This window comes from Aspergillus flavus, chromosome 1, assembly GCF_009017415.1.
Source record: "Aspergillus flavus chromosome 1, complete sequence".
In the NCBI taxonomy this organism is placed as follows: domain Eukaryota; kingdom Fungi; phylum Ascomycota; class Eurotiomycetes; order Eurotiales; family Aspergillaceae; genus Aspergillus; species Aspergillus flavus.
The window spans coordinates 4,178,098-4,204,842 of NC_092406.1; the positions used below are offsets into that span (position 1 = coordinate 4,178,098).

The window sequence follows — 26,745 nt, forward strand, 5'->3', positions numbered from 1 at the left end:
GATGTCTGCGCAGATCACAATCATAAAAGCATATCATTCACCACCAACCAACGCGATATTATTCTTGCACACGAAAAGGCAATCGGAGCAGGAAGCGCAAGCCCAAAGAAACAAGGCAGCCGTAGAATAATAACACCAATAAATTCAACTTCGCGCCCAAATACTGCAAGCTCATTCGACGGGAAGAGGGCTGAAAGACCGCAAAGAGGTATCCCGAAGAGGGCTGACTGGATAACACTAATAGAAGGAATAAGAGAAGAAACAAAGGTGAAGCGCCAACAGTGAGCAGATGCATAACAATTAAACTCTACCAAGATCCCAGAGCACGGTAGGTAAATCCCACAGGACGTAAACATTATGCGGAGTCTTGTGGAGCGGCGGAAAAAAGGACACATTACTCATAACAAAGATATCATAGGCACTCGAGTCATCCGCAGTCGACTCAGTAGACAAGAGAACAGAGTTTTATACATCCGTCTGGGAAGTTTTTTATGAAGCTTGGTTGACCAAGGAACATTAGCCGCCAACGTCGGTATTCTGGGGGCCATCTTTTGACGAAGGGCCGTTGCCGGTAGAAACGAGAGTCGGTGCTACTCGTCTTTTCTTCGGCTGTTGTACTTGTGGGACAGAATTCTGATCCTTAATTTCCTCTTTTTCAGACTCGCTGGCTCGCTTGCCTAGAACACTATTGCTAATAGTGCTTGTCCCGCTTTGGGAGACGGCTGACATCGGTGTCTGCGGCGGCGTAGTAAGTGGCAGAGTTGGTGGTTGTGATGAATGCGTTGCTGTGACTAACGGCACCGATCCGAGTGTCGGTGTCGGGTTATTGACAACAGATCCCGTGGCTTGCTGCACAGCAGTAGATTGCGTAGCAATCGAGGATACAGAATTAGACCGCGCAGGGCTTGCTGGAGGCATTGGGGGTATTGGAGTTGCGTTGCCTGGAGCCATTCCCGGGCTTGGTTTCGCCGGGTTTGGTACATGACCTGTGGGCTGTACGCCAGAAGTTGAAGTCTGGTGAGCGGTTGACACTGGAGCAGTATAGGGTTGACCCAACTCTCCCGGTGCAAACGTAAGGGTAGAACAGAAGCCATCCGATGAGCTCATTATCAGAGTCAACCCATCATTCGACCTAATTGATTGTTAAATTATGACCTGGTCTGGGTATGGGGATAGACTTACCATGTTAAGTCAGTAAAGGTTGCGAAGTGTAAATTGCTGACTACGCATATCGGAGCCTGTTGCTGAGTATCATACACCAAGACGGAGTCCTGAGTAGCCACAGCATATACGATTCGATATGGTAAGGCGAAAACAGGCATGGGTCCTGGAGTGGTGGAAGGGCTCTCATCCTTTGATGTCTGGTTGATCTTTGCCGGGTCACCCGCATTATGTGCCGATGTTGGAGGCTCCATAGATGGACGGTCAGTTGTCGAATTTACTACCGGATCAGGAAGAGAAGCAAATGTCTCCTCTCCAGAAGAAGTGTCTAAAGTAATATGACGAGCCGGTTGGGAGGCCTGTCGCAATGTATAGAAAATGGGAGAGCATTTCACGGCAACAGAAGGCTTCTTGTGGCCTGGGAGGTGGGATATTGGGGGTTTGTTAAAACCTGCCCGAGTATAAACGTAGACGGTATTGATGATCTCGTCTGTAGTTTTGGTGGGATCTGTCGCAGACATATGTGAAGTCTTGTACTGACCCGCCGGTGTAAACAGCAAGCTGCCATCGGGTGCGAAAGTCAATCGCCGAAAAAAGGACGTGAAAGTTTCGTTGGCATAGATATTAGCATTCTTGACGCCCAGTCCACCTAGGAGCCCCGGTGACGGTACTTCTAGAGGCTTCACCGCTGGCAACGGTAGAGATGGCGCCGGGGACGCAGAGCGGCGGATTGATGGGGAGGAACCAAATGACGATCTGCGACTATGGGATACGGGTGGAGGGTCCATTGGTAGATTAGCCATTGGCGTGCCCGGAGTCGACGGCGCCGGAGAAGTGATTGCAGCCGCATTGGCAGTAACCGGCTGCGACCGGACAGAGGTATCCTGGGGGGCGGGACTGCTGGCTGAGATACGCTTGGCTGGCAAGTCCATCTTCAAAAACTTGCCATGAGAGGTAAGTGTGAACTGGCCATCTTTTGTCTTCAAGCTATAGATGTGTACAGATCTATCGGATGATTGCGTAGCCACGAATTCGTTGAGAGGATCCCAAGCTACTCCTTGAACATAGTGTGAATGCTCCGCGATCTGGCGCACCATTTGTCCTGAGAATTTCAGATATCAGCAATCCACTTAACGGTAAGGAGGAGCATGAAGACTAAGTAGAGATTGGGATGCAACGTACCTGTTTGAGCATTATATATCCGTGCAATATTGTCCATGCTCCCTGTAATGATGAAGACGCCGTCTGGGGACCACGCAAGGTCATAAATTTCAGCTCCGGATGAACGACACATATGCTTCACCCTCCATGTCTCTTTATCATCCGACCGATCCTCTCCCAGTGGAGGCTGGGTCTGCAGCTCCGACGGTACCCAGAGGAGCACATTACCGTCGTCTCCAGCAGATGCCAGCATCTCGCCTAGATACGAGGTTAGCTACCACGGGAGAACGTTCCCCGCGTGAGATATTGCAACCCGCACCTTTTGGACTGAAACGAACGACATTGACGGCTTGTGTATGTTTCACCAGTGTACTCAGGTAGGACACCTTTCGTTCTTCGCCTGTCGATTCCACTCTCCATAGCTATGGTGGTTCCTGTCAGAAATGGTGGGAATGATCACAAGAAGGGGGGTTCACGAGGGGAAGATAAGGTGATGAGGGGACCGTACGCGGACATTGTTGTCACTATAGAGGGAATATATTAGTACCAAAGTCTTCAAATCAAGTAGCAACACATAGAATCATACTTTCCGGCCGTCGCCAGGCGACCTCTACCATTAGGGTCGAAATGAACCGAGTAGATTGGGGCATTATCGTTATGCCATGATATCAGCAACGGGGTAGCCTTCATAGTGTGCACGGGAGCGCCAATGGGCTCCCCAAAGATCGGTGGACGGTGACCAGAGAGTATACGGTTAAGGACAAGGCTTCACAGGGAAGAAAGACGTTTGTATTAAAAAAAGAGGTGAGGGGAAGGAGGAGTTCGTTGCAGGTCAATCAGTTGGGTAAAGCAGAGTAGGAAGACCTGCGCGGAGGTTAATCAGGAGCCGTGGAACAAAGTGACCAAGAGGGCAACGGAGGACTTTGGCCGACAAACCGCCACAAATGGGGAAAGTCGGGGGGTGGGTGGTGTAAAGTTGGAAGTTATTTTTCAAATGGTAGAATTACCTAAGAGGTTTAATCCGGGTATGTACCAAGGGAAAAAGAAGGGAAAGCAAGTGGTGATGTCGACTTGAATTGCAGTTCGTCATTTCCCGTGTCGGACTTTCTTTCTAGTGTCTCGAACGCGTCCGACAAATGAGCAACTGCGTGACCGTCAGCTCTCTCACCTTTCAATTTAATCCTTTGATACTTGTCTGGTATAAATCCTCCCCTCACTGCGAAACCAGATGCACCTGGTAAATACCCCCTTTGTTATAGATTCTATTTGCTTTTATTTCATTTTTGTCTTTTTTTTTTTTTGAGTTTGACATTCTATCATTCCTGTCATATACATCCAGAGTCATCAGGTTCATTTTATATTGGCATATCTCGCTATCCTTATCGATTCAATGCTCCTCAAAGATGCGCCCTCATGTTCAGATCCGACTAGGTATTGGGTAATAACAAGAGTAGTAATAATAATAATAATAATAATAACATAAAAAGAATGAAACCTTTCCCAGGCACCATGAAACCGCCAATGCCGATTTGTAATCCTATGTAACCCATTTACCTACTGTTTCTCCAAACCAACTTACGGCTTTCTCTCGCCGTTTCTGACGCGCATCGTCATGAGTCTTTATGAAAGGAGACGCCTCTTGCGCGTACATCTTCTGCTGCTCCAGTTGTGCATAATGGGCTCGGATTTCCAGTTCGCGTTCATGTGGTGTGAGTTGTTCCAATGGCTTGGATGGCTTGAACCCCGGTGGAATGGCCTCGCCTCCGGGAATTTCCAGGGAGCCTGAGGTATTTTCGGCTTTCTGCTGTTGGGGTTTTCCCTGGGGATTGAAGAGGGATGTGAGAGGCGGAGGTTCCTGGCCAGCCGCTCGGGCCTCCTCAACTTTCTTCTCATAATCCAGCATCTCATGGTAGAGTTTATCGGCGTGCATCTGGATCTTTTCCTCTCTCTCGTCATCCCATTCAAACGAAGATGAGTAGCCCAATGCCTGGAGGAATTTCTAATCACACATTAGTAATTGTCCAGCGGCAGCCGCGGCGCAGGCAGAAAGGCCTAGAGGATAAGTTCCGCGAGATCTTCACTTACAGCCTGAGTAGTAAAGCACCGAGAGAATTTCCCATTTTCCTCGGAGCACAGAGTCATACGAGACATTAGTCGTTTCTGCAGGTTACCGTTCTGGAAACACAGTGTCAAATCCTCATGTTCCAGTGCACAATTCTCCATCGCTGCGCGGTGTACGGTATCATTGCGTGACTTGTACTTTTCAATCACCCTGGAAGCGCCCTTCACGTCAGTATTTTCCTCAGTTGGCGGTTTGTAAGTCTTCCAGAGATGGGCGTAACGGCCATCGGGGAAAAGTGAGGCAGCGGGAACAGCAGGTTTCGACGACTCGGTGGTTTCGGCTGGTTGCGCTGATTGGGACTGCGGATCTACTATCTTAGAAGGATCCTGCGCGGAGGGCACTGAGGTCGCAGGGACGTATTTCTTTGGGGCTTCATGTTCGAGATATTCTCGGAGACCCGGGTCAAGCTTCTTGACGGGGTCGTCTTGATTCGAGTTGCCCCAGAACCAACCCATGACTGCGACAATGATTCGAAAACCTGAATTAGGAATGATACTGTTTGATCAGCTTAGAACGGGTGGTGTTAATTGTGATTTCTCGGCTTTCAGAACCAAATTCCGAAAAGTATATGCGGAGAAGATTGAACTTCCTTTGGTGATCGACTCGGGCGGAGCGACTAAGCCGCCAAACCGTTTTGGGCTGAACGGAATATCAGAAATCCAGAAATCAAATCCACCCCGACTTATTATTCACTCTCACCGTATTATGTTCTTGCAGATCAAGAGATGCATGTCCTTGGCATGGCTGCTCAGCTCCGTCAGTTTCAGTTCTATTCTTCACTGGCTCGATTAGTCCTTGGAGAGTCTATATGACTAGTAGTCTTGAAGTATGAAACGGCTCTATGTGTCAAACGATATATATTGTTCCTATTTCCTTACCACCATTGCTCTACTATACCTTTTTTCTTGTTTTAGTCTTCTGGATCTCCATCTACCAAATACACCTACCGATATGCTCTATAGAAATCACCACATTGTTTCAATTATATACAAAAAGATATTCAACGCAGCGAGCAAAGAATACTTCCCGCCAAGCATTGAGACCACGCTTTTCCCGAACCAGAAAGACCAGGCTATTTTGGGAAAGTCAGCATCCCCGAAAGTATGATCGAATACACGCTCCATCATTGATTTCGGCGCAACACCTCCTTGGACCTTTACACCTAAATCTCGCGTAGATTTGCGCGTTGAGCTCGCCGAGGCGCCGCTTCTCGATTATGGCCTCCAGTATGCACTCCCAATGAAGCCGTTGAATCTATCTTCAAACTAATGAATCCCGCAGATCGAGAGGAGCGGCTGCAAATGCGGCAGCGCGGCGCTGGGTACGCGCTGGTCTTACCCCGCGACCGATTGAAGAAGACAACAGAGAGCTGACAATGCAAATCATGGATTAGGACACGTAAGATCAAGGAAGTGAATTTTGGCTTCTCTTTTGGTTTCGCTCCCCCGCCCGAAGAGCCGCCACAAGCCGCGTCGCAACACGCCGATGTTGACATTTCCATCGAACCCCCCGCCGCACCACAGCCACCTTCACCTTCGGAGAATACGCAACATCCTTTGTTATCGCCAGAAAGGCAGCTTCCACCATCACAAGACAGTGGACAGCTCCGAACTCCAGGCGGGGCGCGTAACTCGCTCCCCGAGCGACCCTCAACATTCGACATACCGGAAGATGATGCGTTGGACCTCGGGCGAAGTGGCAAGCGAAGGAGGATTGGTACGTGCATGGAATAATGCTATGGTCATGCTTACTATCTAACGTCACCATAGAGCCCCCTGGCCAGAGCTCAAGAGTATCCGTCGAGCCAGAAGTCACGCAACAGGAAAAACGAGATTCGCCGGTTCTCCAAAATGGCGTTCAGACAAGCGCGCCTGTGCCTAGCAAGCCTACGGAACCACGCGACGAACACTTAACCATGCAAACTACTACAGATATTACCCAGGCATCCAAAGAAGCGCCTGATTCAACCACCGCGATAGTGTGGGACAACCCGGCAGCTGAGGCGCCCACTCTAGAGGATGAACGTTCAGATCGGAACGATGTGCATCAAGAGCCCACGGAGCCCCAGAGAGAGTCGTCGAGGGCTGATGGAACGCCAGCGTTTGAAGACAGCACGAACGGCAAGCGGAAACGACGAGGGTCTAGTGCTGATCAGCGACGGTCCCAGAGTATTGAGCGGCCGGAGACCGAGACTGAGAGTACGCAGCAGCCAGGACCACGGGAACCATCGTTGGACACGAATCGTGATAAATCCATGGAAGCGGACTCCCCTAAATCACAGTCTGGGAGACGGTCCAGAGGCCGGCCGCGAACATCAGCACAATCATCCCCAGCAATGGATGAGGGAAGCACGCAGCACGAGGCTGCCTCGACTGAAAGCATGCCGGGCGAGAGCATACCGACTCAGCAACAGACAACGAAAAGGCCCCGGGGTAGAAAAGCAAAAGAGCTGACGGAAGATTCTCTTGCCAGTGAAACACAAAATGGCCAGCCTCTGGATGAGGGTAATGTGCCGGAGGAAGAAGATTCGGCTGCATCTGGAGGGAGTCGCCAGTTGCGTCAAAAGTCAAAGGCGACGAATCACATACAAAAGCAAGTTGGACGCCCCGGCAAGAGAGCTCTTGACCCGCCAGAGAGTGTGGAGGCACCAGGACCAGCCGGTGAGAAGAGAAAACAGAGAAAACAGGCGGAGCCTGAGCCTGAGCCTGAACCAGATGTTGAATCAGAAGGTCCAAAGGAGCCCAAACCAATTGGCGAAAAGAGGAAACGAGGAAGGAGGTCAGAGGAGGAACCGGAGCTGCAGCCCCAGAGTGAGCCCCATAACGAGCCCGAGGTTCCAAAAGAACCCAAACCAGCTACCGAAAGGAGGAAACGGAGAAAGAGGTCAGATCAGGAGCAGGAGCCAGAACCGGAGGTGGAGCCCGAGCCTGAAGTTTCAAGAGATCCTGAACTAGCTACCGAGAGGAGGAAACGAGGAAGAAGGGCCAGAGGGGAGCGAGAGCCGGAACCAGAACCTGAGGGCCAACCCGAAGTCCCCAAAGAGCCAGAACCAGTTACCGAGAAGAGAAAACGGAGAAGAAGGTCAGACCAGGGACCGGAACCAGAGGTAGAACCGGAGACTCAGGCTGAGCCTGACCCCAAGTCTTCAAGGGAGCCAAAACCAGCTGGCGAAAAGAGGAAGCGAGGAAGAAGGTCAAAAGAGGAGCGGGAGCCGGAGCCAGAACCCGAGCGCCAACCCGAAGCCCCTGAAGAGCCAGAGCCAGCTTCAGCTCCCAAACGTGGACGCGGCCGACCGTCACTATCCAATACGGGTCCTGAAGTCACACAGCGTGAGGAAGACCCTGCGGCTCAGAATGAAAATCAGGAAGAGGCTTCTCGCACTACTAGAAGGAAGCCCAGACAGCCTCGCGGAGAGACGGTTCCCGTAACTGTCCACCGTCTTGCTAATATCGCGTCGCTTGGAGGCCATGTTCAACCTTCTGAACTATCCGACGAGGAGGAGGAGTCTGCCGATGAGCTCTCGACGAGACAGAAAACCAAACTCCCTAGTAGGGGAGGCGTAAATGTCGCTGATGTTCTGAGTCAAATCTGCCGAGAAACACTAGAGAAGACGCTTACAACACTCAAAAACGGAATCTCCAACGAGGGAAATGCAGCACGGCGCTCAGAATGGACCACCAAGAAAAAGGCTGTGGAAGCATTCGGCACCGAGCTGGAAGGACGCCTTTTCGAACTGAGCGAAATGCTCGACAGTAATTTCGTATTGGGGGTCAAACTGAAAACGGCCAAGCGGGAAATGATGGATATGCGCAGCCGACTGTATCAACTACGAAAAGAAAGGGAGGGCGTGGCATTGCAGATGGATGCAGTACGAAGGAAGCACTCGAAGGAGGAAAATGCAAGCCTGGTAAGTCGGCCCACGCAACGATACCATTGTCGCTTGACCTTGTAGCTAATACCATACTAGGCGCGCACTAACATCAACAATTCCCTACACAGCCTAGATCTAGCCCTCGAACGAAGCCGAAACCGACCTGCAGACGGCTCAGACGATTCAGGTTCGTCCGAACCATCTTTGACGGTTGGACTGGAGTTCATGCTCCGCAACGTTGCGGACAATGTGAGCTCCCGCGCCCCTGGAGCCCAAGGGGGTCTCTTGAACCAGATCAAGGCGTTCAATGCGCAGCTTGAGGCTGCCGCACGAACACTTGAGAGTTGATTTCTGATTTTTTATTTCTTCAAATTTCGTTCTCAAATACCCTGCAGCATTGCAATAGTTTCGTCTTTGTGTGATGAATATGTATGACGGCGATGGCAGTATACCATGGATTCAATGGCTTTGCTTTTTTTTTTTTTTTCTTATATACTTTTGGATACTTCGTTCTTTTACTCTTACTTTTCTTCTACCGGGGGCGCAGAACGCCGAACCAGGATAGCATTCAAGGTGTTCCGGTGGATTACGGGCGATGGTTGCTTCTTAGAATAGTAGGGACTGCCTTGTGGATGGAAATATAATGCGATGGCGTACATATACCCAGTCAGATGCTTTGCCCCGTCCAAGTGTATAATGGGATGTTGATATTGTCTTCTCCTTATCAGAGTCTGGTTGGACTCAAGTCGAATTCGATGTTTATAAAATCGACAAGCCGTGATAATTCACATTCCGTCATCAAGAGAATAGTAGCAATAATATCCTCGAGGTTAACATGACAGTCGTGGTTGAGATACGGAGTAGCAACAGGGATCAGGTACACTAACGCAAGTGCTGTCCATACATGCAGGCATGTACATACATCATAAAAATAATGAAAGCATGATTGATAATAGATCCAAATTACTAATGAACCGGAATAAAAATCGAACATCGGATATACGGAGTAAGGAGCGCCGCATGGGTGGAGGCAAAAATGAAGGTTCTGGAAATCGAACAAGTGCCGAAAAGAAGGGAAGAAAATAAGAAAATAGGTTAACCTTTAGACTTTCTGCTTACGGATATGTAAGCCAATGATTGGAAATCAATGGCGAAAAACAAATGGAAAAAAAAAAGTCTCCGAAGTATAGTATAAAAGGAAGTCGTACATTTGCTCCATGGACCTCCAGTATACAATATAAAACACCAATTCAACGAGAAAAAGGTGTTTACAGAGAGAAGAAGAGATATTATTTCCAATTGAATAAAAAAAAATGGCCTCGAAACTTTTCTCCCCCCTTCAAGTCGGGCGCATGCAGCTCGCCCATCGCATCACGATGGCCCCGTTAACACACTTCCGAAACGATGACGACCATGTCCCCCTCCCCATAGTCAAGGAACACTACGAACAGCGCGGTTCCGTCCCCGGAACCCTCCTCATCACGGAAGCGACCCTCATTTCTCCTCGCGCCGGCGGCTACCCCAATGTCCCCGGGATCTGGAGTGAGGCGCAGATCGCCGCATGGCGCACCGTCACCGACGCCGTGCACGCCAAGGGCTCCTACATCTTCATGCAGCTCTGGGCGCTGGGCCGTGTCGCTAACCCGGCCAACCTGCAGAAGGCCGGCTACGACCTCGTCTCTAGTAGCGCTGTGCCTGCGACCCCCGAGGGCGCTGTTCCCCGGGCATTGACCGAGGATGAGATCCGCGACTATATCCGCGACTACGCGCAGGCCGCGAAGAACGCCATCGCGGCTGGGTTCGACGGAGTTGAGATCCACGGCGCGAACGGGTACCTGATTGATCAGTTTACGCAGGATACCGTCAACCAGCGGACGGATAGCTGGGGCGGTAGCGTTGAGAACCGCGCCCGGTTCGCGTTGGAGGTCACCAAGGCTGTGACGGAGGCCATTGGCGCGGAGAGGACGGGTATTCGCTTCAGTCCCTTCAGTACCTTCCAGGGTATGCGCATGGCGGACCCCGTCCCACAGTTCGAGTATCTGGCGCAGAAGACGAAGGAGTTCAAGCTGGCTTATGTGCATCTGGTGGAGCCTCGCATTGCGGGTAACACGGAGGTTGATGAGCCCAGTGCGGACTCGTTGGATTTCTTTTTCCGTGCTTATGAGAAGGCTGGTCCGATCATGGTGGCCGGTGGGTATAAGGCTGAGTCGGCCAAGGAGGCTGTCGACTCTCAGTACAAGGATTATGATACCCTTGTTGCTATGGGACGGCCTTTTACTTCGAACCCGGATTTGCCTTTCAAGGTCAAGGCCGGTATTCCTTTGAGGGCCTATGAGAGGGAGAAGTTCTACCTGGTTAAGGATCCTAAGGGATACACTGATTACGAATTTAGCGAGGAGTTCAAGTCTGCGCAGGTTGCTGCTTGATTTCTTTTCCTTCCTTGTTTTTGATGTTTACTTGCATTGCATTGCATTGCATTATCGGGCGTTTGGGCTAGTATAGAAGGCATTGACTATAGATGAGATTGTACATACATAATCTATCATTGGATATAACACAATCTGTTCATCTTTAATTCTGATTGGCTTTTGCTCTCGGTAGCCTCTGTGGTCGTAGGCAAGTGTCCCAGTTTCCATCGTAGTGCACTCAAGTAGGCAGAAGATGATGTACTTGTGCAGTACTCTCCTACGAAGAAGCGTCCAAGGTTGTAAAGAAGTCAGTCTTCTGATCATACCTTCCATATACCATAAAAAGGTCTACAATGCAATTGAAGCATCGATAGGTGTGTCCTGCTATACACTGGGCACTATATCAGTGTTTACCAAGTTGCCCGAAAGCCCCCAGGAGAAGCTTCTGCTTTTTCAGATTTGCTGAAGAATCTCATCGCTTAGCGAGGGAGTATCTACCCATGAGGGTGACCTGGAATAGTGATCACTCAATGGTGAAACTCAAAAGCTTGTTTTCTTTAGTCAGATGATATCTGCGACTAATTGCAGAATGCGTTATCAAAGGTACAGAAAGGACCCAATGATGTACTCCATCGTATGAGCTCTACTGTAAACCAAGACATCTCACCGACTGGACTCGCTTGTACCCGTCTAGTTCCCGAAGTGAAGCTAGCATTTGAACACCGAGAAAACGTGCTCGATGGTGGAATCGTCAAACTCAACCAATGGCATTATCGAAGCTAAGATGGTGCGTGAGAACAGTGTCGGTGAGCAACCAGGATGGTGGAAGCTTCTGAAGTCAAACTATGGTCAATTCATCCAGAGCCTGGGTGAATTTCCCTCTGGTCACCGGGACAGAACATAGGATGGGAACGCGGAACCCGGCGGATAGCGAACTTTGATCCAGTGATGGCAAAAGCCGCTCCACCCGGGAAAAGTTTGCACGATCACCAGGAATTGGGCGTAAAATAGTCTTGCAGTAGAGAGTGCATATTCACTAGAAGATTTGATATCGGGTCATGCATCTATCCAGTAGTTCTTGGAACTAAGTGTGCATGCAGATCGGGAAACCCCTCACATTTGTATCCATTTGAGATATCATGCATCATGCTGGTCTATTGCGTAACCCCCACCTGATCGTCTATCCCAGGGAGATTTTCTTCAGTTGAGAATCAAAGGTTCGTGAACTATTCCTTTGTTTTGCACTCTCTTGTTGGTGGTGGGAATCTAGTTGATTCTAGCGTTGTGGGGAAGAGAAGATCTCCAGCGAAAGAGCGGTCAGACATCCATTTTCTGTTGACTCTGGATTTATTAAGTAGAATTGACACGATTCAAATCCCGATGGTATCCCTCATCCGTGTGACTCCACTAGATACTCCAGATGAAATAGTGTAGTCCAAATATTGAGCTCGTTCGAGGTGATACTAGTAGCCAGTGGAATCGCAGCAAGGTTTCCTGGTGTTGATCATGACACCATCCCGGGCCTTTTTAAGGTTGTTTACCTTAATATGCAAGAGTTTCACTGACCGCCTTCTGTCAGTACGTAGCAAGGGAAGAACAATCCCACATCGCCACCAAGACTAGTAATGATATCACGTTGAACCCCCAACCACCTCCCACGCGGGGTCCCATCCAGAAATGAACGAACAGAAAACCCCGACTTCACGTAGTGGAGACCCCAAGATTCTTCGAATCCTTGGCTGAGCTCTTCGCCTCCGGTATTTCCTTTCACCTAATCAATTTTTCGGCTCCTGAGGACATTGGGTTTCCGCTCCGCCGAACCGAAAAGATTCCTTCATTCTCTTGTGTCTTGGAACCGGGGAGGTTCTGGAATATGTTTGGATGGTACCGGATACCTTTGAGGGTCCGGAGACCAAAGATTATGCCCCCCCAGATTGGCGTCCCCAACGACAGACCAGGGTTCAGTTAGACCCTTCTGATCTGATGACCGTGCCCCGGACTCTCGGCTGCAGAGAGAACTCGGCACCGCGTCCCTGGGCGGAGCCACGTGGTGAATCCAAGGATTTTGATTTTGATAACGCTCTTCATTATTTTGGTACTTTGTATTCCACTTCGGTCTTTGTTTGTAGCAAGTACTCCGTACCTTGGGAAGTCTACTATTGGCATGCCGGCAGCTGTCGATCGCGCCCATTGCGTGACCGAGCAGAGATGCATCCATTGGTCTTTTTGACAAGACCAAAGGAATGCATGACGACGTGTCATCCTAGCTCTCAGGCTATTGAGCGCTTGGGCACCAATGACCCAAACATCATCTGCCGTCTTGTTGGCTTGGACCAACTCTTTGCTCTGATGTTTCAGCGATGTAGCACAAGTAGGCGTATAGGGCTTCCCTCAGTTCCTCCAAATGCATAATGAACAGGAGTATAGAATATGCCCTAAATTTACCCGACATGGCATCTGCTCCGGAATACAGAATACCAAAGTATATGCTTTGCTGATACTTGACCGATTCATCTCACCCTCTCCACGTGGAGTATACATTTCTTGTGGGGTTCGATCGTGCACTCAACCATGGATCGAAGGGTCCCGGGGCAATGGAGGACTGAAGTAATAACCTAGGTTAAAGGTCTTGGGCATACCTGGTATGTCAAGGAACAATAGTAACATGATGTTTTCGGGACTAGTCTAGGGCAATCTCGTATGCAGGATTGTTTGGGTAACATCTCCATCTCTGGATGGATCAACTCCACAATCTCTCCATTCCTCCTCCGCACCCGTGGGATATGCGGGAGTAAGCCAAGCGTGTTTTGGTGTTCTTTGTGACGGATGTGCGCCAAGGGTGGTGCATACATAGACTTTGCGGGGATGAACCTTGTACGACTGCCTGATAATTGATGGCTTTATAGGTTGATTTGCTATGTTTAGGTATAGTTAGGTATGCACCGTTCTTTGATGCTCCGACTGGCTGTCGGTAACTTCCATGCATACATCTTTACAGACATGGGTTCCCTCGGAAAACGAAGAGAAGTGCCTAGATCATGGAGCCGGGAGGATACTGGATTTCAACCCGTTAATGCGGTCGATACGAATTGGCATAAGATACGAAATTTGCTCCATTGCTAATATAGATTGCATAACATTAATTAATATAACCATAATATTAGGGCACAGGGCCTCACCCATTGGTAATCCGGTTATTAATCAGTTTAATCATCAAACCACGCATCTGTTGGTTCACCCTCGGCCAATGGGATTGGCTTGGGTGCAGCTACGTATGCAGCTTATTTAGTAGCCCCCAATTATTTAGTATGGCTTGCAGCAGGGGCTGAACCGAAGGTTCACCATAATTTGTTTTGCCAAGGACCTGGCCTGGGCCACCTGTATCGGTCCGGCCGAATATCGTAGTTTTTTCTTTTTTTTTTTTTTTTTTTCCCGGTGGTGGTGGTTTGTAATTCATTTTGCCAAGTAGTTATCAATTATTGACCGGATTACGGAGAACTCCTTGGGTATAGGCGCTATTTACAATAAACCGGTTGATTGCAGCTGTGCGGATATACCCGACCAGAATCATTCTGAGAGCCGTACCTCTCCTCGTTAGTTACCCAGATTTCAATTGGTGGAGGAAATAGATGACCCCAAATCGATTGTGCATATGCTGTCAGTGTCAGAAGTTGCCCTAGGAACAAACATCATATAACTTGCAAATCCTAACCCTTTATTCCTGAAGTCTCTTACGGAGTATAAACGACTTTTGCTATCCCGTACGTGGCCAGAGGTTGCTGGATTACCGAGCCGTGTTTCGCTCTAGGGAGATCTGCTGGTGTTACCCTAAACGAAGTACCTGGTCCGAATCCCGACTCCATTGAGTAACCTGAGGAGTGGTGATAGGCAACTCCTTATTTCGGTCGAGCAGGGCCGTCCATATTATATGCTCCTTGTGCTGGTCAATATCATTGTCCAGGGATGAATTTAATGATGATAATCCGTAGGTGATGGGTCCCGCCCTGACATCTGAGCTTGTTCATACGCCAGCAATGAGGCTGTGAGCGCCGAAATGGAGGAAAAGGGAACACGGTGGAGCTCCGGAGTGTAGACAGTCAGTTTCCGCGGCAAAAACGGTCAGAAGTCAAATCAACACCAAGTGGGATAAGTTCGATCATTTACCGCGACGGGGTCGCGAACGAAACAGTCTACCAACCTAAGTTATTTTAGCGCGCATTGGTCGCAGGCTTCAAGACCAGTGTTTCCCTCGCCGGTCAAGTCCGTGGGTCGAGATCACTCGGGTGAATCATTGGTGCGTAATCCGCCACCGAGTAAGTACGGGTATTCTAAAATCACAATGGATGACATCCTGGAGCTTTTCTCGGTTTAGTTTGGCTCCGTGCTGATCAGTGTTGTTGAGGGATAGAAGGTTTGGTCTTTTTCTTTTTTTTTTTCCCATCGCATCATGCATCATGCCAGTAGTAAATATCCGGCCGATCAACGGAAGAGAGGGAGCGAGTCATCGTGAGAGAAAAATGACACAGCAGAACCATAACATACTGCTGGTTATTCCGTTGACTGGAAAACAAAATAATAATAAAAAAAATCAAAAATAAAACGACAAGGTTTTGTGCGCCATACATATACTCCGTAGGTATGGTGTGCGCAGGTCCTCCAGACTCCAGGGCTTTTGTTGATGCTCCATATGAATCCACAATAATCGTCAGCTTGCCCATGATGGTCAAATGGTGACACCCACGACGCCTCATGTCAAGCTTTCTGTCTAGAGAGAGTCGCATTTGCCAGATGGATGGCCCACAGACGATGTGCACGAGAGTTGGAGCATGTCTGGCATGAAGGGGTCCACTGTAGATGGTCTCTGAAATTTAGCCCCCAGTTCCCACGAGAAAATTACTAGCCTAGAAGAGTTAAGGCACACGTCAATGGTAACAACTCCTTGCGTGGGTTGTTTCAGTATGTGGTAGGAATACCCTGTTGATGCTACATCTCGATGAGAACCATACTCTGTAGTAATATCGAAAGAGGTACACTGGACCACGAAGAATGAAAACGGACGATGGGGACTGTAGTGCCACGGGCGGACCCGTGTATGAGCATTACCAGACAGTTTGGAACCTGGGCCGTTCTGCTTTATGTAACACATTCATGTACCTTAGGGAACTATGTTAATTACGGTAAGGGTCAATACTACCTAACCTTCGTAGTTGACTCCATACCCATACCCATCCAGTCTTTTTTACTCCATTCATCCTTCTGACCATTAAGCACCTTGATCTGGTACTGTACCTTAGGAACTGAGATGATATGGTGTAACCTTCAAGTTGAAATGTAGAAAGGAGCAGAAAAAAAGAAAAAAAGAAAAAAAGAAAAAGAAACCGTAGTACCTGAAAGTCGAGTAGACATATTTGCTCATCTACTTAGGTTATTGATCCTTACAGGACCCAATAAGAACCGACTTCTGTCTCGGGTCTCAGGATCCTTTGATTGGTGCTTTTTCCCCCAGACAAACATTCTACACTAATTGAGAGCTCGCTGAGAGGGTTGAGAATGAATGAAAAAAAAAATGATAATTCAACCAAAAGTACTCTCTGCTAAGAGTCTCCACTTCCGTACCCCGGGGTCTTGGAAAGTCGGGCCATGCAATGAGAATTGCTGGATGGGAGAAAGTTCCTTTCACCCTTGGACCAACCATACCGCTTCCCCATACCTTTTTTATTAATTTTTATTTCCATCCTTTGCTTTCCCCCGAATTCTTTTTTCTAGATTGATACTGTAGTTGGGTTGGTGTTTCTCCCCCCGCTTTGACTTTTCTGCATAAATTGGAGAGAAAACGCTGGAAATAATTGGTTCCCGACAGCCGATTCTATTTACCGTATGGTCGACCTTTTCCATTTAAGACCAGACATATCCCTTCTTCCTCGAGTTTAGTGTATCTTCGTTCGGTGGATTCGCGCAAATCGTCCGTCCTCTTGACACGAACTAAATTCCAAGCTCCGTTGCTCCACTCACCGTGACCCTCAATCCATCCGAGGGAAACTTGAGAAAGAAAAATTAGCCCAGCGAGAGAGAGAGAGAAAAAAAAAAAAAAAAGAAAAAGAAAAAGAAAAAGAAAAAGAAAAAGAAAAAAAGAGGAAACCCTAAATCAGAACTAAACCCAACTAACGGGCCTTCCTCCCGTATTCGGTAAGTTGCTGTCCTCACACCCCTGCAACTTTCGCTCGTCCGATTGAGCGTCTGTTCGTTTCTTTCCATCGGTCCAGGCGGCCCTCGTCCCTTCTTATTTTATTATTTGACTTACGCTTTCCCCTCCTCTTCCTTCCGTTCTATTTATTCCTCCTTTCTCCATCTTGCACGGTCCTAAATCGTCAAGCCGTTGTTTTGTTCTAGCCAGCAGTGCTGTGCGCATAGTGTCTTCTGTTCTCCCTTGATACCCCTTGCGTGGTTTCATATATATTCACCTCCACGTCCAGCTAGCTGGATTCACTTTTCCTCTTTTGACCTCACTTGTTAATTCTCTGTCGCACCAGACATCAATTGGACCTATTGTGAATAGATCCTTCAATCCGTGAGCATCATGGCCGCTGAACAAGATCCCCAAGCGTTCGAGAAGGACTTCGGAAACAACTCCGATGGTATCAACGGAGCTGCTCCCACCCACCAGCTGTCCGCTGAGGACACAGCCAGGGCTGCTGCGCGCTTCGGATATGGCCCTCTCGCTCACGTCAACACCGCTGAGGCTCAACTGCGTCCCTTCGGTGGTGAGTTCCAACCCGGTCTGTACAAGTCGGTCGAGCACCGCAAGTTCGGTAACCCAGCCCCTCTGGGCCTGTCTGCTTTCGCCCTCACCACTTTCGTGCTGAGCGCGATCAACATGGGTACGCGCGACATCGCTGAGCCCAACATTGTGGTCGCTTTAGCTTTCGGCTATGGTGGTCTTGTTCAATTGCTTGCTGGCATGTGGTAAGTTGATACTTCTCTGAGATGTCCCGTCATTTCACCCTAACATTCGCCAGGGAAATGGCCGTTGGAAATACCTTTGGTGCCACCGCTCTGTCTTCTTATGGTGGTTTCTGGCTTGCTTTCGCCATCATCCTGACCCCAGGTGGATTTGAGATTGCGGACGCTCTCGGAGGCGCTGGTACACCACAGTTCGATAACTCTTTTGGATTGTTCCTCTTTGTAAGTTTGCAGTGCCGATGATTGAATGAGTCGTGTGCTGACTGTGACAAGGGATGGTTCATCTTCACCACTATCCTGCTGTTCTGCACCTTGAGGTCCACCGTAGCCTTCTTCTTGCTGTTCTTCTTCCTGGACCTCACCTTCTTGCTCCTCGGTATTGGTTATCTCCACCGTAACTCCGAGGGCAAGCCCAACCCCCCCGTCATCAAGGCCGGTGGCTTCTTCGGTCTCTTGGCGGCATTTGCAGCTTGGTATAACGCCCTCGCCGGTATTGCGGACAACAGCAACAGCTTCTTCATCCTCCCCGTCGCCCATTTCCCCTGGTCTCCCACTGCCCGCAGTCGCAAGACCGAGCGCGAGACCGCTTAGATTATTGCGAGGTGCGAAGGTTGATGATCATAGATCGATTGGACCGGGATCTTGTCCCTGCGTTTCCTTTTTTCCAGATACCCATTGTTGTAAGATCATTGCTGCGAGAATGTAATGCCGTGTCAGCATTCTGCATGTTGTGTTGCAGATCAGCTTGACCAATCAGTACTATCCAAATCCGCAGCAGGTATAGATGGTCTTTTGCGATGATTTCATTTGCTTTTGCCGTTTGCCAGCACCTTTTATAGCTTTTTTAATGATGGTGATCTGTTGTTCATGTGGACGATGGATGGGGGCGTGTGTCTGTGTCTGTATCTATTTCTATTAGTTAATGCACTCAATGATAATGAATCTGCTGCTTTATCGTGTTGTAGTTGCAGGCGTGCGATCCAATAAGTCAGGTCTATTCGGCCACGGGAAATGTTGCGGACCTGTCGCGAAGCACAGACGTTAGCTCCCACACGTGCCAGGATAGTAGTCATCATTTGATCGATACACCACATACCCCCATCATAGAGGTTGACAAATACCATTGAGCTCTTCATATGAAGACAGTATATAGGAGTGGTTCCTGTAGGGTTAGCATAAACCATTCGTCCTTCGGCCGGAAAATAGAAGGAAGAGAGAAAAATAATAATAAACAGAACACCACAGAAGCGCTATATGTCAGTGCGAACATAGCTCTTACACCAAGCGCAAAATCCTAAATCAATCAATTAGTATAGAAACAATCAATACACAAATTGAGCAAAAAAGGCGCTTGTAATTTCTCTGCGCAATAGCATGTATGGCCATTCGCACACAGAAAAAAAAAGAAGAGATAGAAGAAAAGGGGCCGCCAAACTATTAAGTCCTATAGATCGGGAATTTCTCGGTTTGCCTTGCAGGTCGGGAATCGTTCGGACGGGGGAAGTTCGGCATCTTGGTGCAAATTTTTTGCAGCCCGTGGAGCTGGCTACGGGTGTAACTCGGGCTTGGCGTGAGCCTGCATGCATAAGCTTGTTTTTTCTTTTCTTTTCTATTCTCTTTTTGTTTCGGCATTTTGGCTATTTGGTTGTTTGTGTTTTTCTTTTTAGAGATCTTGGGGCTCTAAGGTAGAAGGTTGTCTAGTTTTTATTCTCATAGAGAGGTTAAATGGATATCTTGAGAATAATGATACGGTCCATGGTAGATCTAGGTGTATATCCAAGTACATCAAGTAAGATATCTACCTCTGACGTAGATCAGCCAAGAAGCACTTTCGGAAACTCCCTCATCGGAATCAGGAGATCACGCCATAACGCTGACATGGGAAATCGCGCATACTAAATACAACTGATAGAATACGGCATGGCCTTGTTGGTACTAATGCATGTGTGCGGGACGGGTGAGATTATGGTATGGTTGTCATGTGCTTTCTTTTGGTAATTTTGTTGACGTTATGGTATTGTTACTCACCCATTTCCTATTTACTTGGTATTTTGATGGGTGTGGTGTGTGAGTGTTGGATGGAAGACTTAGTTGACCTTCGGCTAGGTGCGGTGCAAGGTAGGAGAAGAAAGCTGCATAGCTAGACGTTCAGTAGTTAGGCTCTACCAGGTAATAGAATCTTGATTGATTGATTGATTGATTGAAGGTAGGAGAAGAGATTATTAGATAGGTAGGGGTAGGGTTGTTGTGTATGGGTCCACTCTGTTTGGTGTGACAATTGGCTGATTGTTGAACCTGCATAGTATTACCTAGTTGAGTAATACTAGCTGTTATTGATGGGACGGCGTAGTGATAGGGCGCTGCCGGTTATCAGGTGGCTTGCTGGTTCTTTGCCCAAGGACTTGGGAGTAATTCTGCAGCGTATCACAACGTGACACATGAGGAGTGTGAAGTATCTGGATAGAGATCAGATGCAGCTGTGTAAGGCTGGAGTGGCCTGTCTCGGTATGTACAGGGATATTATCATTACTATACATGCTTATATAACGGCACATTGGGTATAGATGATGGTCACGGGATACGTATCAGTTGGATTTCATCCCATAGCCCGCGTAATGCAGTTTGGTGAACGCGGTCCACGTAGAAAAAGTTCAGCAGCAGGGATCGCAGTTCCTGCCACGACAGGATTCTTTGTCTCCCCACTGCAGCCGCTAACTCAGTCACGAAGAATGTTCTCTCTGGCAAAAACCGCGAACTCCATGCCCCGATGAAAAGCACCCAGATTAACACTTCCGGGAGCATTTGGAAGAATCCGGCTGGGATCGTGGTAGCTAGCGCCAGACGAAGAGCGCTGATCGGTTTTGGGAACACGGGGCCGAACTGGGGGTAGAATTCCCAGATCGTGCCATTGTGGAATAGAAGACACGCTAGCCGGATACAGCCTTCAATATTTGCATCCCCTTTAGGCTCGCCGGTCTCGAGATAGCGATCCATATGAAGGGCATATTCGACATATATGACCTCTGTGTTGAAGTAACCTTCGGTCTCGTCGTCGATTTCTTGACAATTCAGGCCGCTCTTCACCCATTCAGCGTACCAAACAAGCTCAGACAGGTCGTAGATGATTTTAGACATGCCACCACCGAATATGCTTGGTATTTCAATTAGTGAATTTAATGCAGAAGCAGTCTTGGCAAGATCTTCATTGTGAGGGGCAATGGTGAAATGGGCAGGGCGAGCATAACGAAGGAAAGGGAAGATTGGCTTGGTGAAGGCCATGCAAGCCACTCGGATATCGGTCCTGCTGGTGTTAGCGATAGACGAAACGTTCTCTTATTGTCAAACCAACCAAGAGATCTGGAATCGGATATCAGGTGGTACGTCTGCAAGGCTATTCCGCAGGGCAACCATCTGCCTCAAACCGGCCAGGTGGATTTTGAGATAATCAGGGTTTCCAGAAGCAATCTAGCTGGTCAGTAACGAGCGGGATACCCTGGCAGGATATCATACCTCAATTGTCAACAGCGTTGAAACGGCGGCGATTAACGAATCACTCGAGGCTTTGACAGGGTCTGATAGCCCCTCGTTGACCAGCCGGATTGTCTCACCTCTGTGATGAAAGGTGTCGAGAAGTAGGGCACTGGGTCGTTGACCCTCCCTCACCGGGAATTCACCGATGGTTAGGGCTGTATTGGAGGCGGCAACACATATGCACGCGTGGAGTGAGGCAGGGTCGCGATGGACCAGTGCTGTCCAATGTGCCTGTAGTTTCTCTCCATACCGGCGTTGGAGCGGGTACGCTATCTGGGTAAGGGTACCCAAGACTATCAGATGTGAGCTCCATATACTCTACATTATCCAAAAAATTGACTCACAGTGTTGAAGATGCCGAGACATACGATCAGTAAGCCGCGTGTGAAACACATTAAAAGGATCATTGCCTCCTGGACCCAAATACGCCACTGGCGAAAGATCCTGGACCACGGCGAGAGCCTGACTATGCGAAGATGCATCAACTTCATGGTGGTTTTCTGTCGAGACGGCCACGAAGCCTGGCGTGTCGCTGGCTAGTGCATTTTCCAAACTTCCTCCTTGTTGCTCTGGCTGAGATACTTTGAGGGATATCTTTTGAGAGTCGTCCGGTGCAGAGGCTAAAGGATTAGAGGCTGATGAACTAGAAGCGGCGGTTTCCGGTGGCTGGAAAGCAAGGTGCTTCCATGTTTTGCTTTTGTACCGTTTGGTGTTCTCCAGTCTTTTCTTGCGGTTATGCTCCGACATAACATGGGAACGGATGCTTTTGAGGGTTTCCTCCCTCGTTCCCTGGGCCGCCGACTGGGGGTCGCTATGGACCCAAAACAGGGTCGACCGGCCACCCGGATTACTAGGCTTGCGCGGTTTGCGCGGCTTCGTTACAGCATTTCTGCCTACATCTTGACTATTGCGCTCGGAACTATGAGTTATGTTCTGACGAATGGATTCATCGACGAAGGAGAGCACATGAGAATTGTCATGGCCTGCTGGCGATGCCGACGACGTGTCAGACGCCAGGGCCGGGGTCGGTCTGTGGCTAGAGTCTGAATTCTGTATAGAAGACGCCCCGGTCGCCGACGAGCCCGGAGTGGAGTTTAGGAGCGGCAGTACCTGTTGGCGATCGGAGGGAGCCGTTGAGTGGTGAGTAGAGTTCTTGGCGTCCATGGTGCGCGCAAATCTAATTATGGCACTTCGGAGATCTCACTTTTAAGGATCGTCATGGGGACACGCCGTTTCAAACCGAGTGAGAATGGACCATGAGTTTGGGGAACGTGGGTGAGAGAAAGGCGTCCAAGTGGATTGGGAGGTCAAGAAAGATGGGGACAGAAGGAAATTGCTGAATGGTCAGCGCACTGCCCTTATCAGGAAAAGTCCATCCTCTCCCAGCTTGATCTAAATGTCTTATTTTATATGTGAAACAGGGAGTGCGAGGTTGGACCCCCTCCCTTTTTCCCTTTTTTTTTTTTTTTTTCCCCTTGTGGAACGAAAAGGCCAGAGAGACAAACGTTCACCAATTAAGGGGAAGATTGGATCCAACACGACCGGCGAAATTAGAGTCCAGCCCTTCCGAGAGAGTACGAGAGAGAAATCGGCACATCGGTCAAATCTTCCCCTTCAACCTTGTCATTAATCCCTTGTCCTGCTCGTCAAGTCTGGGAAGCAACAAAGAAACCTACCTAAAAAGAGGAAATTGGAATTGATTGTTTGCCGAAGAGAAAAGAAAAATGTATTTATTATATATACCCTGTAAGGCGTGACCGGGAATGTGATCTGCTTCATCAATTCCTTTGCCCAAGTGGAGCCTGAACTCAATTCCTGGGATCTTATAGTAAGTTATTTGGAACTGGATTCATACCGCTTGTCAAGTTGCATTTGGCTATATCTATATATATACTCCGTATATTCCATACGATTTGTCACGATGTTACAATATGTGCACCATCTCTCGAGATATTCCAAATGAGAAATGACACGTCCAGTCGGTTGACTACATATATTTAGTCTTTATGTAGTTGTGCCGCTGTCAATCTTAGGATCAATAGCTCATTTCCTTACCCATGAACACAAAGCCCTATGCGCCACGAGAAGGAGGCACTAGGGAGGTCCAACGAGAGGGCTACGACGACTCTCAACACCCCCTCTACAATTCACGGCACGGTCGCAAAATCTACAAAGTCTTATTACATGCCCTAGTCACTAATGTTGGCTATCGCTACAGGATTTGGCAGCCAGGCCCGCGCTGTGAGCTCACCATCGTATGCTGAAAACGAACACAATAACTGAACGACCCATGTAGGAGAATATGAACAAGAAGGAACCGGGGGGGTTAAAAATGTCCTGTTACCAGCGCCACAGCCATCTAGACCGCAACAGGATCATTACATCCCGGGCCGCGGAAACACCGGCACAGTCTCCAGCTGCTCATAACCGCCCATCGTTCCTTGCTGGCCACCGACATGCCACCCCTGGCCGGTCTGTTGGTTGACAAAGGCACTCTGGCGGAAAGGGTTCGTGCTTCCAGTTGGATTGGGCCGCAGAGGCGCCGGCGCAGGAGGCTGCAAGCCCTGTGACTGCTGCGGAGGAACGGAAGAGCTTCGAGCAAAAGGATTAGTCCCTGTTCGTTGGGGTTGTAGTGCCTGCGCTGACTGTGGAGGTGTTTGCTGCGGCGGCGGCGGCGGCGGCGTACTGGCGTTAAATTGCGCCGGGTTGGCGCTCGACAGCCGTCGCGCAAAAGGGTTTGTGCTCTGGCGGTTTAGTGGAGATGCCGGCATGCCGGTTCCGGTTGGGGTGCTCAGTAACATTGACTGTCTAAAAGGGTTTGTTGTTTGCGGTTGTAACTGCCCACCGGACATTGGTTGCTGCTGCTGGGGAAATGGCGCAAGGTTGTTCTGGGGAATCGGAGCAAGATTTTGTTGGAATCCATATGTCTGCGGTTGCGCTGAGTAACCGCCAAATCCTGCACCAGTTGGGGTTTGCTGAAGTGGCTGTGGCTGCTGAGCTTGCTGTTGGCCAAATGGATTGGTACTTTGCTGTTGAAAGGAATCTCCAACCGGCATAGCCTGGCCAAAGCCGGTCGGCTGCGCCTGTTGTTGGAACCCGGTTTGTTGGGGGTAGAACGCTGGCTGCTGCGGCTGGAAGCCCGTCTGTTGGAATTGCATCGCTTGCGCTTGCTGCTGTATATGTGGTAGCTGCATAGGGTTCTGTTGTGCTGGGGGTTGTGGGTCGATCGAATCGAAGAAATCGATCAAGTCCGTTGGGTTCTCTCTCTTTTGCGGAGCAGGTTGTGTGTGGGGTCGCGGTGGTTCAGGATTGCTGACAGACCTATTGCCTGCTCCAGCCGTGTTGCTGGATGCGAATGTCGGACCCGGGTTGCCGCTTTTCCCTCCCTTTCGCAGAAGGTATTCTCTTCGTCGCTGATCAAAATCCGGGTCATTAAGGTCGTCTTCAAGGAGTCGAGTTAGGTCCGTAGAGGCGTGCTTCAGCTTGGGTATTTCTAGTCGTGTTGCTGCTTGGAAGTGTCTAGCCACACCTAGGAATTTTACGACCTCCTCTGTTTGTTGGGTAAAAGTCTTATATATCTCCAATGCACGCTCGCTGTCGGGCCGCGACATTTCGAAGTAATGCTCTGTTGCGAACACCATGAGTTAAGCTGCAATATGTGACGGGGGATAATACCTACCCAAAACGTTGATCGTGCCCTCGTTCATGACTGAGTAAAGCGTCAGGAGATCCAAGGTGAGCAGGCGAAAGGCTGTTAACGTAATTTCGTTCTCAACTTCATCTGTCAAAAGCTAGAGAGGGTCAGCCGTCGTAACTTGACTGCAGCCGATGGAGAACATACATCACACTGTAACAGAGCATGGATCTGTCTCTGTACAATCTCTGTTTCTCTCAAGAGGCCCTTTTCTACCGTCAACCTCTTCATACGTCCCTGCCCGCTTCGTACATAATCCGTTTTGGTAGCCTCGAATGCATTTGCGCGCGCGACGAGGTAATCGGAGTATCTCCGGATGTTATGTCCTTGTGACTGAACTACCCAATGTCAGCATCTTCCCCTCGATTATCTGGAGCTTTACCGGCCTACCTTCTGAGAATCCGCTGATTGCAAGCTTCCTCGGGTTCTCCGCCATATACTGTAGTGTAGCGTCCAATTGCCCCTCCCTTACCATGATATGTATGACAATGAGGGCTTTGAAGACTATCGTCCATGTTGAATCGCGTAGCCGAAGCTGGAGTGTTCGAAATATTTCTGCTACTCCCGCTTCTCCTGTATGGGTCGCTACCAGGATGTGCTCTATGTATTTAGATTTAGGGGCCGCGAGCTGCTCGCATGAAGCCAGTCATCAGCACCTCACGCTGATGATAACATGCATGGAGACAATGTCGATTCAGACTGACCTTAATCTTGGTGGCCCCCTTTACCGATTTCTCGAAATTGTGGGACATGGTGAGGGTGTGTCGGACTCCGCGATTGGGCCGTAATCGGGATCAGAAGTTCCTCGTGGGAGAAGTTCAATTAAGACTGAAGACCCTTGTAGGGTATGAGGGTTTCGAGAATATCAGGGCAGATCAACAGCTATCGTAGTTCAAAATTGATCTGTCGACACCGGCACTAACAACAGTCATGGTGGCTCAAGCCATGTTGCGCGCGTCGTGACTTCTGGAAGTATGCAGTCTGGCAAGAAGGTGGGGGTGGGCTAAGTTATAATCAACACAGCTTCTAAGAGTGGGTCTGAGATTGATAATATAGCGATGCGATGAAAACGTGGGATATGCCGGTCCCGAGGAGTTTTGAAGGTTGGTAAACAGCCGGAGGGACTGAGGGAGCTTCAGGCCTTCGGAACGTTTGGAGTGTCAGTCAACGGGAATCGCAGTGGAGTTAAGCTTTACTCTCTCCGCCTTAGGCAGATATCAAGTATCACGTTCCCGCTTAGTCTACGGAGTATTCAGGAACCTCACACTGTACCTGATAAGGCTTCTTTTGCCATTTAACAGTGGTACAATGAATTTGACCGAATTTTCATTTAATTGTTGTTTTTTTCTTTTTCTTTTTTCTTTTCTTTTTTTTCTTTAAGTAAACTCTTCTTTTTCCTTTTTCTTTTCCCAAGATTTGCTCTAAGTCCTCATCTCGCTCTTAACGCTTTATCCAGAGGATAGAAATCTGATATATCGCTTCTCGGAACTATGAATTCTATATAATATGGCTTTGGATCTCAATACTTTCCCCTTTTATATATCTAAGCCTATCTCAGAACAATCGTGCATTTATGTATGAACTTGGATGTACTCTGCTGTAGCAGTAGTAGCTGGTAAGCTCATTATCCTCTACCGCCATCCGTCACTTTTATTCATATACTCCCTGCGTAGTAACACTAACCTCGACAACGCTCCTGTTTCAATGCCCAGCATGAAACTGACTCAAAAGAGAATTTGTTTCAAGAGATAAGCAGGTAAGAATTGTGTTACTTGTTAAGGGGTTAATCTGATAGGATATCTCCAGTACAGCGTTGACCTCAAAAAATGACAACCTA

The 26,745-nt window shown here is 48.8% G+C and overlaps 8 protein-coding genes across 8 annotated transcripts; 4 read left to right on the forward strand and 4 right to left on the reverse strand.

Annotated features, from left to right (window-relative positions):
* Nucleotides 1–516: 516 nt before the first annotated feature.
* F9C07_1543 (putative chromatin assembly factor 1 subunit B) lies at nucleotides 517–3,012 on the reverse strand (the record flags this gene model as incomplete). Its single annotated transcript, XM_071508199.1, has 6 exons — nucleotides 517–1,132; nucleotides 1,183–2,263; nucleotides 2,344–2,580; nucleotides 2,642–2,744; nucleotides 2,831–2,846; nucleotides 2,909–3,012. 6 exons carry the CDS (start codon nucleotides 3,010–3,012, stop codon nucleotides 517–519), a joined length of 2,157 nt encoding a protein of 718 aa, XP_071365902.1.
* A 375-nt stretch (nucleotides 3,013–3,387) lies between these two features.
* On the reverse strand, nucleotides 3,388–5,536 carry F9C07_2279766 (uncharacterized protein). The gene is made up of 2 exons (XM_071510390.1): nucleotides 4,408–5,536; nucleotides 3,388–4,321 (listed from the first exon to the last, which is right to left on the reverse strand). The coding sequence occupies exons 1-2, from the start codon at nucleotides 4,897–4,899 to the stop codon at nucleotides 3,860–3,862; spliced, it is 954 nt and encodes a 317-aa protein (XP_071365903.1). The 5' UTR covers nucleotides 4,900–5,536; the 3' UTR covers nucleotides 3,388–3,859.
* On the forward strand, nucleotides 3,388–9,531 carry F9C07_2279767 (triadin). The gene is made up of 6 exons (XM_041288134.2): nucleotides 3,388–5,545; nucleotides 5,622–5,670; nucleotides 5,726–5,765; nucleotides 5,838–6,160; nucleotides 6,214–8,351; nucleotides 8,412–9,531. The coding sequence occupies exons 1-6, from the start codon at nucleotides 5,273–5,275 to the stop codon at nucleotides 8,661–8,663; spliced, it is 3,075 nt and encodes a 1,024-aa protein (XP_041140465.2). The 5' UTR covers nucleotides 3,388–5,272; the 3' UTR covers nucleotides 8,664–9,531.
* F9C07_2279768 (NADH:flavin oxidoreductase/NADH oxidase family protein) lies at nucleotides 9,532–10,891 on the forward strand. The gene has a single exon (XM_041283977.2). It carries the CDS (start codon nucleotides 9,629–9,631, stop codon nucleotides 10,739–10,741), a length of 1,113 nt encoding a protein of 370 aa, XP_041140464.1. The 5' UTR covers nucleotides 9,532–9,628; the 3' UTR covers nucleotides 10,742–10,891.
* A 1,713-nt stretch (nucleotides 10,892–12,604) lies between these two features.
* F9C07_1548 (uncharacterized protein) lies at nucleotides 12,605–13,073 on the forward strand (the record flags this gene model as incomplete). Its single annotated transcript, XM_071508201.1, has 2 exons — nucleotides 12,605–12,818; nucleotides 12,991–13,073. The coding sequence occupies 2 exons, from the start codon at nucleotides 12,605–12,607 to the stop codon at nucleotides 13,071–13,073; spliced, it is 297 nt and encodes a 98-aa protein (XP_071365904.1).
* A 3,755-nt stretch (nucleotides 13,074–16,828) lies between these two features.
* F9C07_2279771 (GPR/FUN34 family protein) lies at nucleotides 16,829–18,627 on the forward strand. Its single transcript, XM_041288133.2, has 3 exons — nucleotides 16,829–17,686; nucleotides 17,740–17,905; nucleotides 17,957–18,627. The coding sequence occupies exons 1-3, from the start codon at nucleotides 17,301–17,303 to the stop codon at nucleotides 18,272–18,274; spliced, it is 870 nt and encodes a 289-aa protein (XP_041140463.1). The 5' UTR covers nucleotides 16,829–17,300; the 3' UTR covers nucleotides 18,275–18,627.
* A 1,772-nt stretch (nucleotides 18,628–20,399) lies between these two features.
* Nucleotides 20,400–22,378, reverse strand: F9C07_2199942 (uncharacterized protein; the record flags this gene model as incomplete). The annotated part of the gene is made up of 5 exons (XM_071509468.1): nucleotides 20,400–20,563; nucleotides 20,623–20,984; nucleotides 21,033–21,148; nucleotides 21,194–21,507; nucleotides 21,583–22,378. The coding sequence occupies 5 exons, from the start codon at nucleotides 22,376–22,378 to the stop codon at nucleotides 20,400–20,402; spliced, it is 1,752 nt and encodes a 583-aa protein (XP_071365905.1).
* Nucleotides 22,379–23,377: 999 nt separating this feature from the next.
* F9C07_1552 (ENTH domain protein) lies at nucleotides 23,378–25,886 on the reverse strand. Its single transcript, XM_041288118.2, has 5 exons — nucleotides 25,613–25,886; nucleotides 25,299–25,536; nucleotides 25,056–25,246; nucleotides 24,894–25,005; nucleotides 23,378–24,839 (listed from the first exon to the last, which is right to left on the reverse strand). The coding sequence occupies exons 1-5, from the start codon at nucleotides 25,658–25,660 to the stop codon at nucleotides 23,593–23,595; spliced, it is 1,836 nt and encodes a 611-aa protein (XP_041140461.1). The 5' UTR covers nucleotides 25,661–25,886; the 3' UTR covers nucleotides 23,378–23,592.
* Between the last annotated feature and the right edge of the window lie 859 nt (nucleotides 25,887–26,745).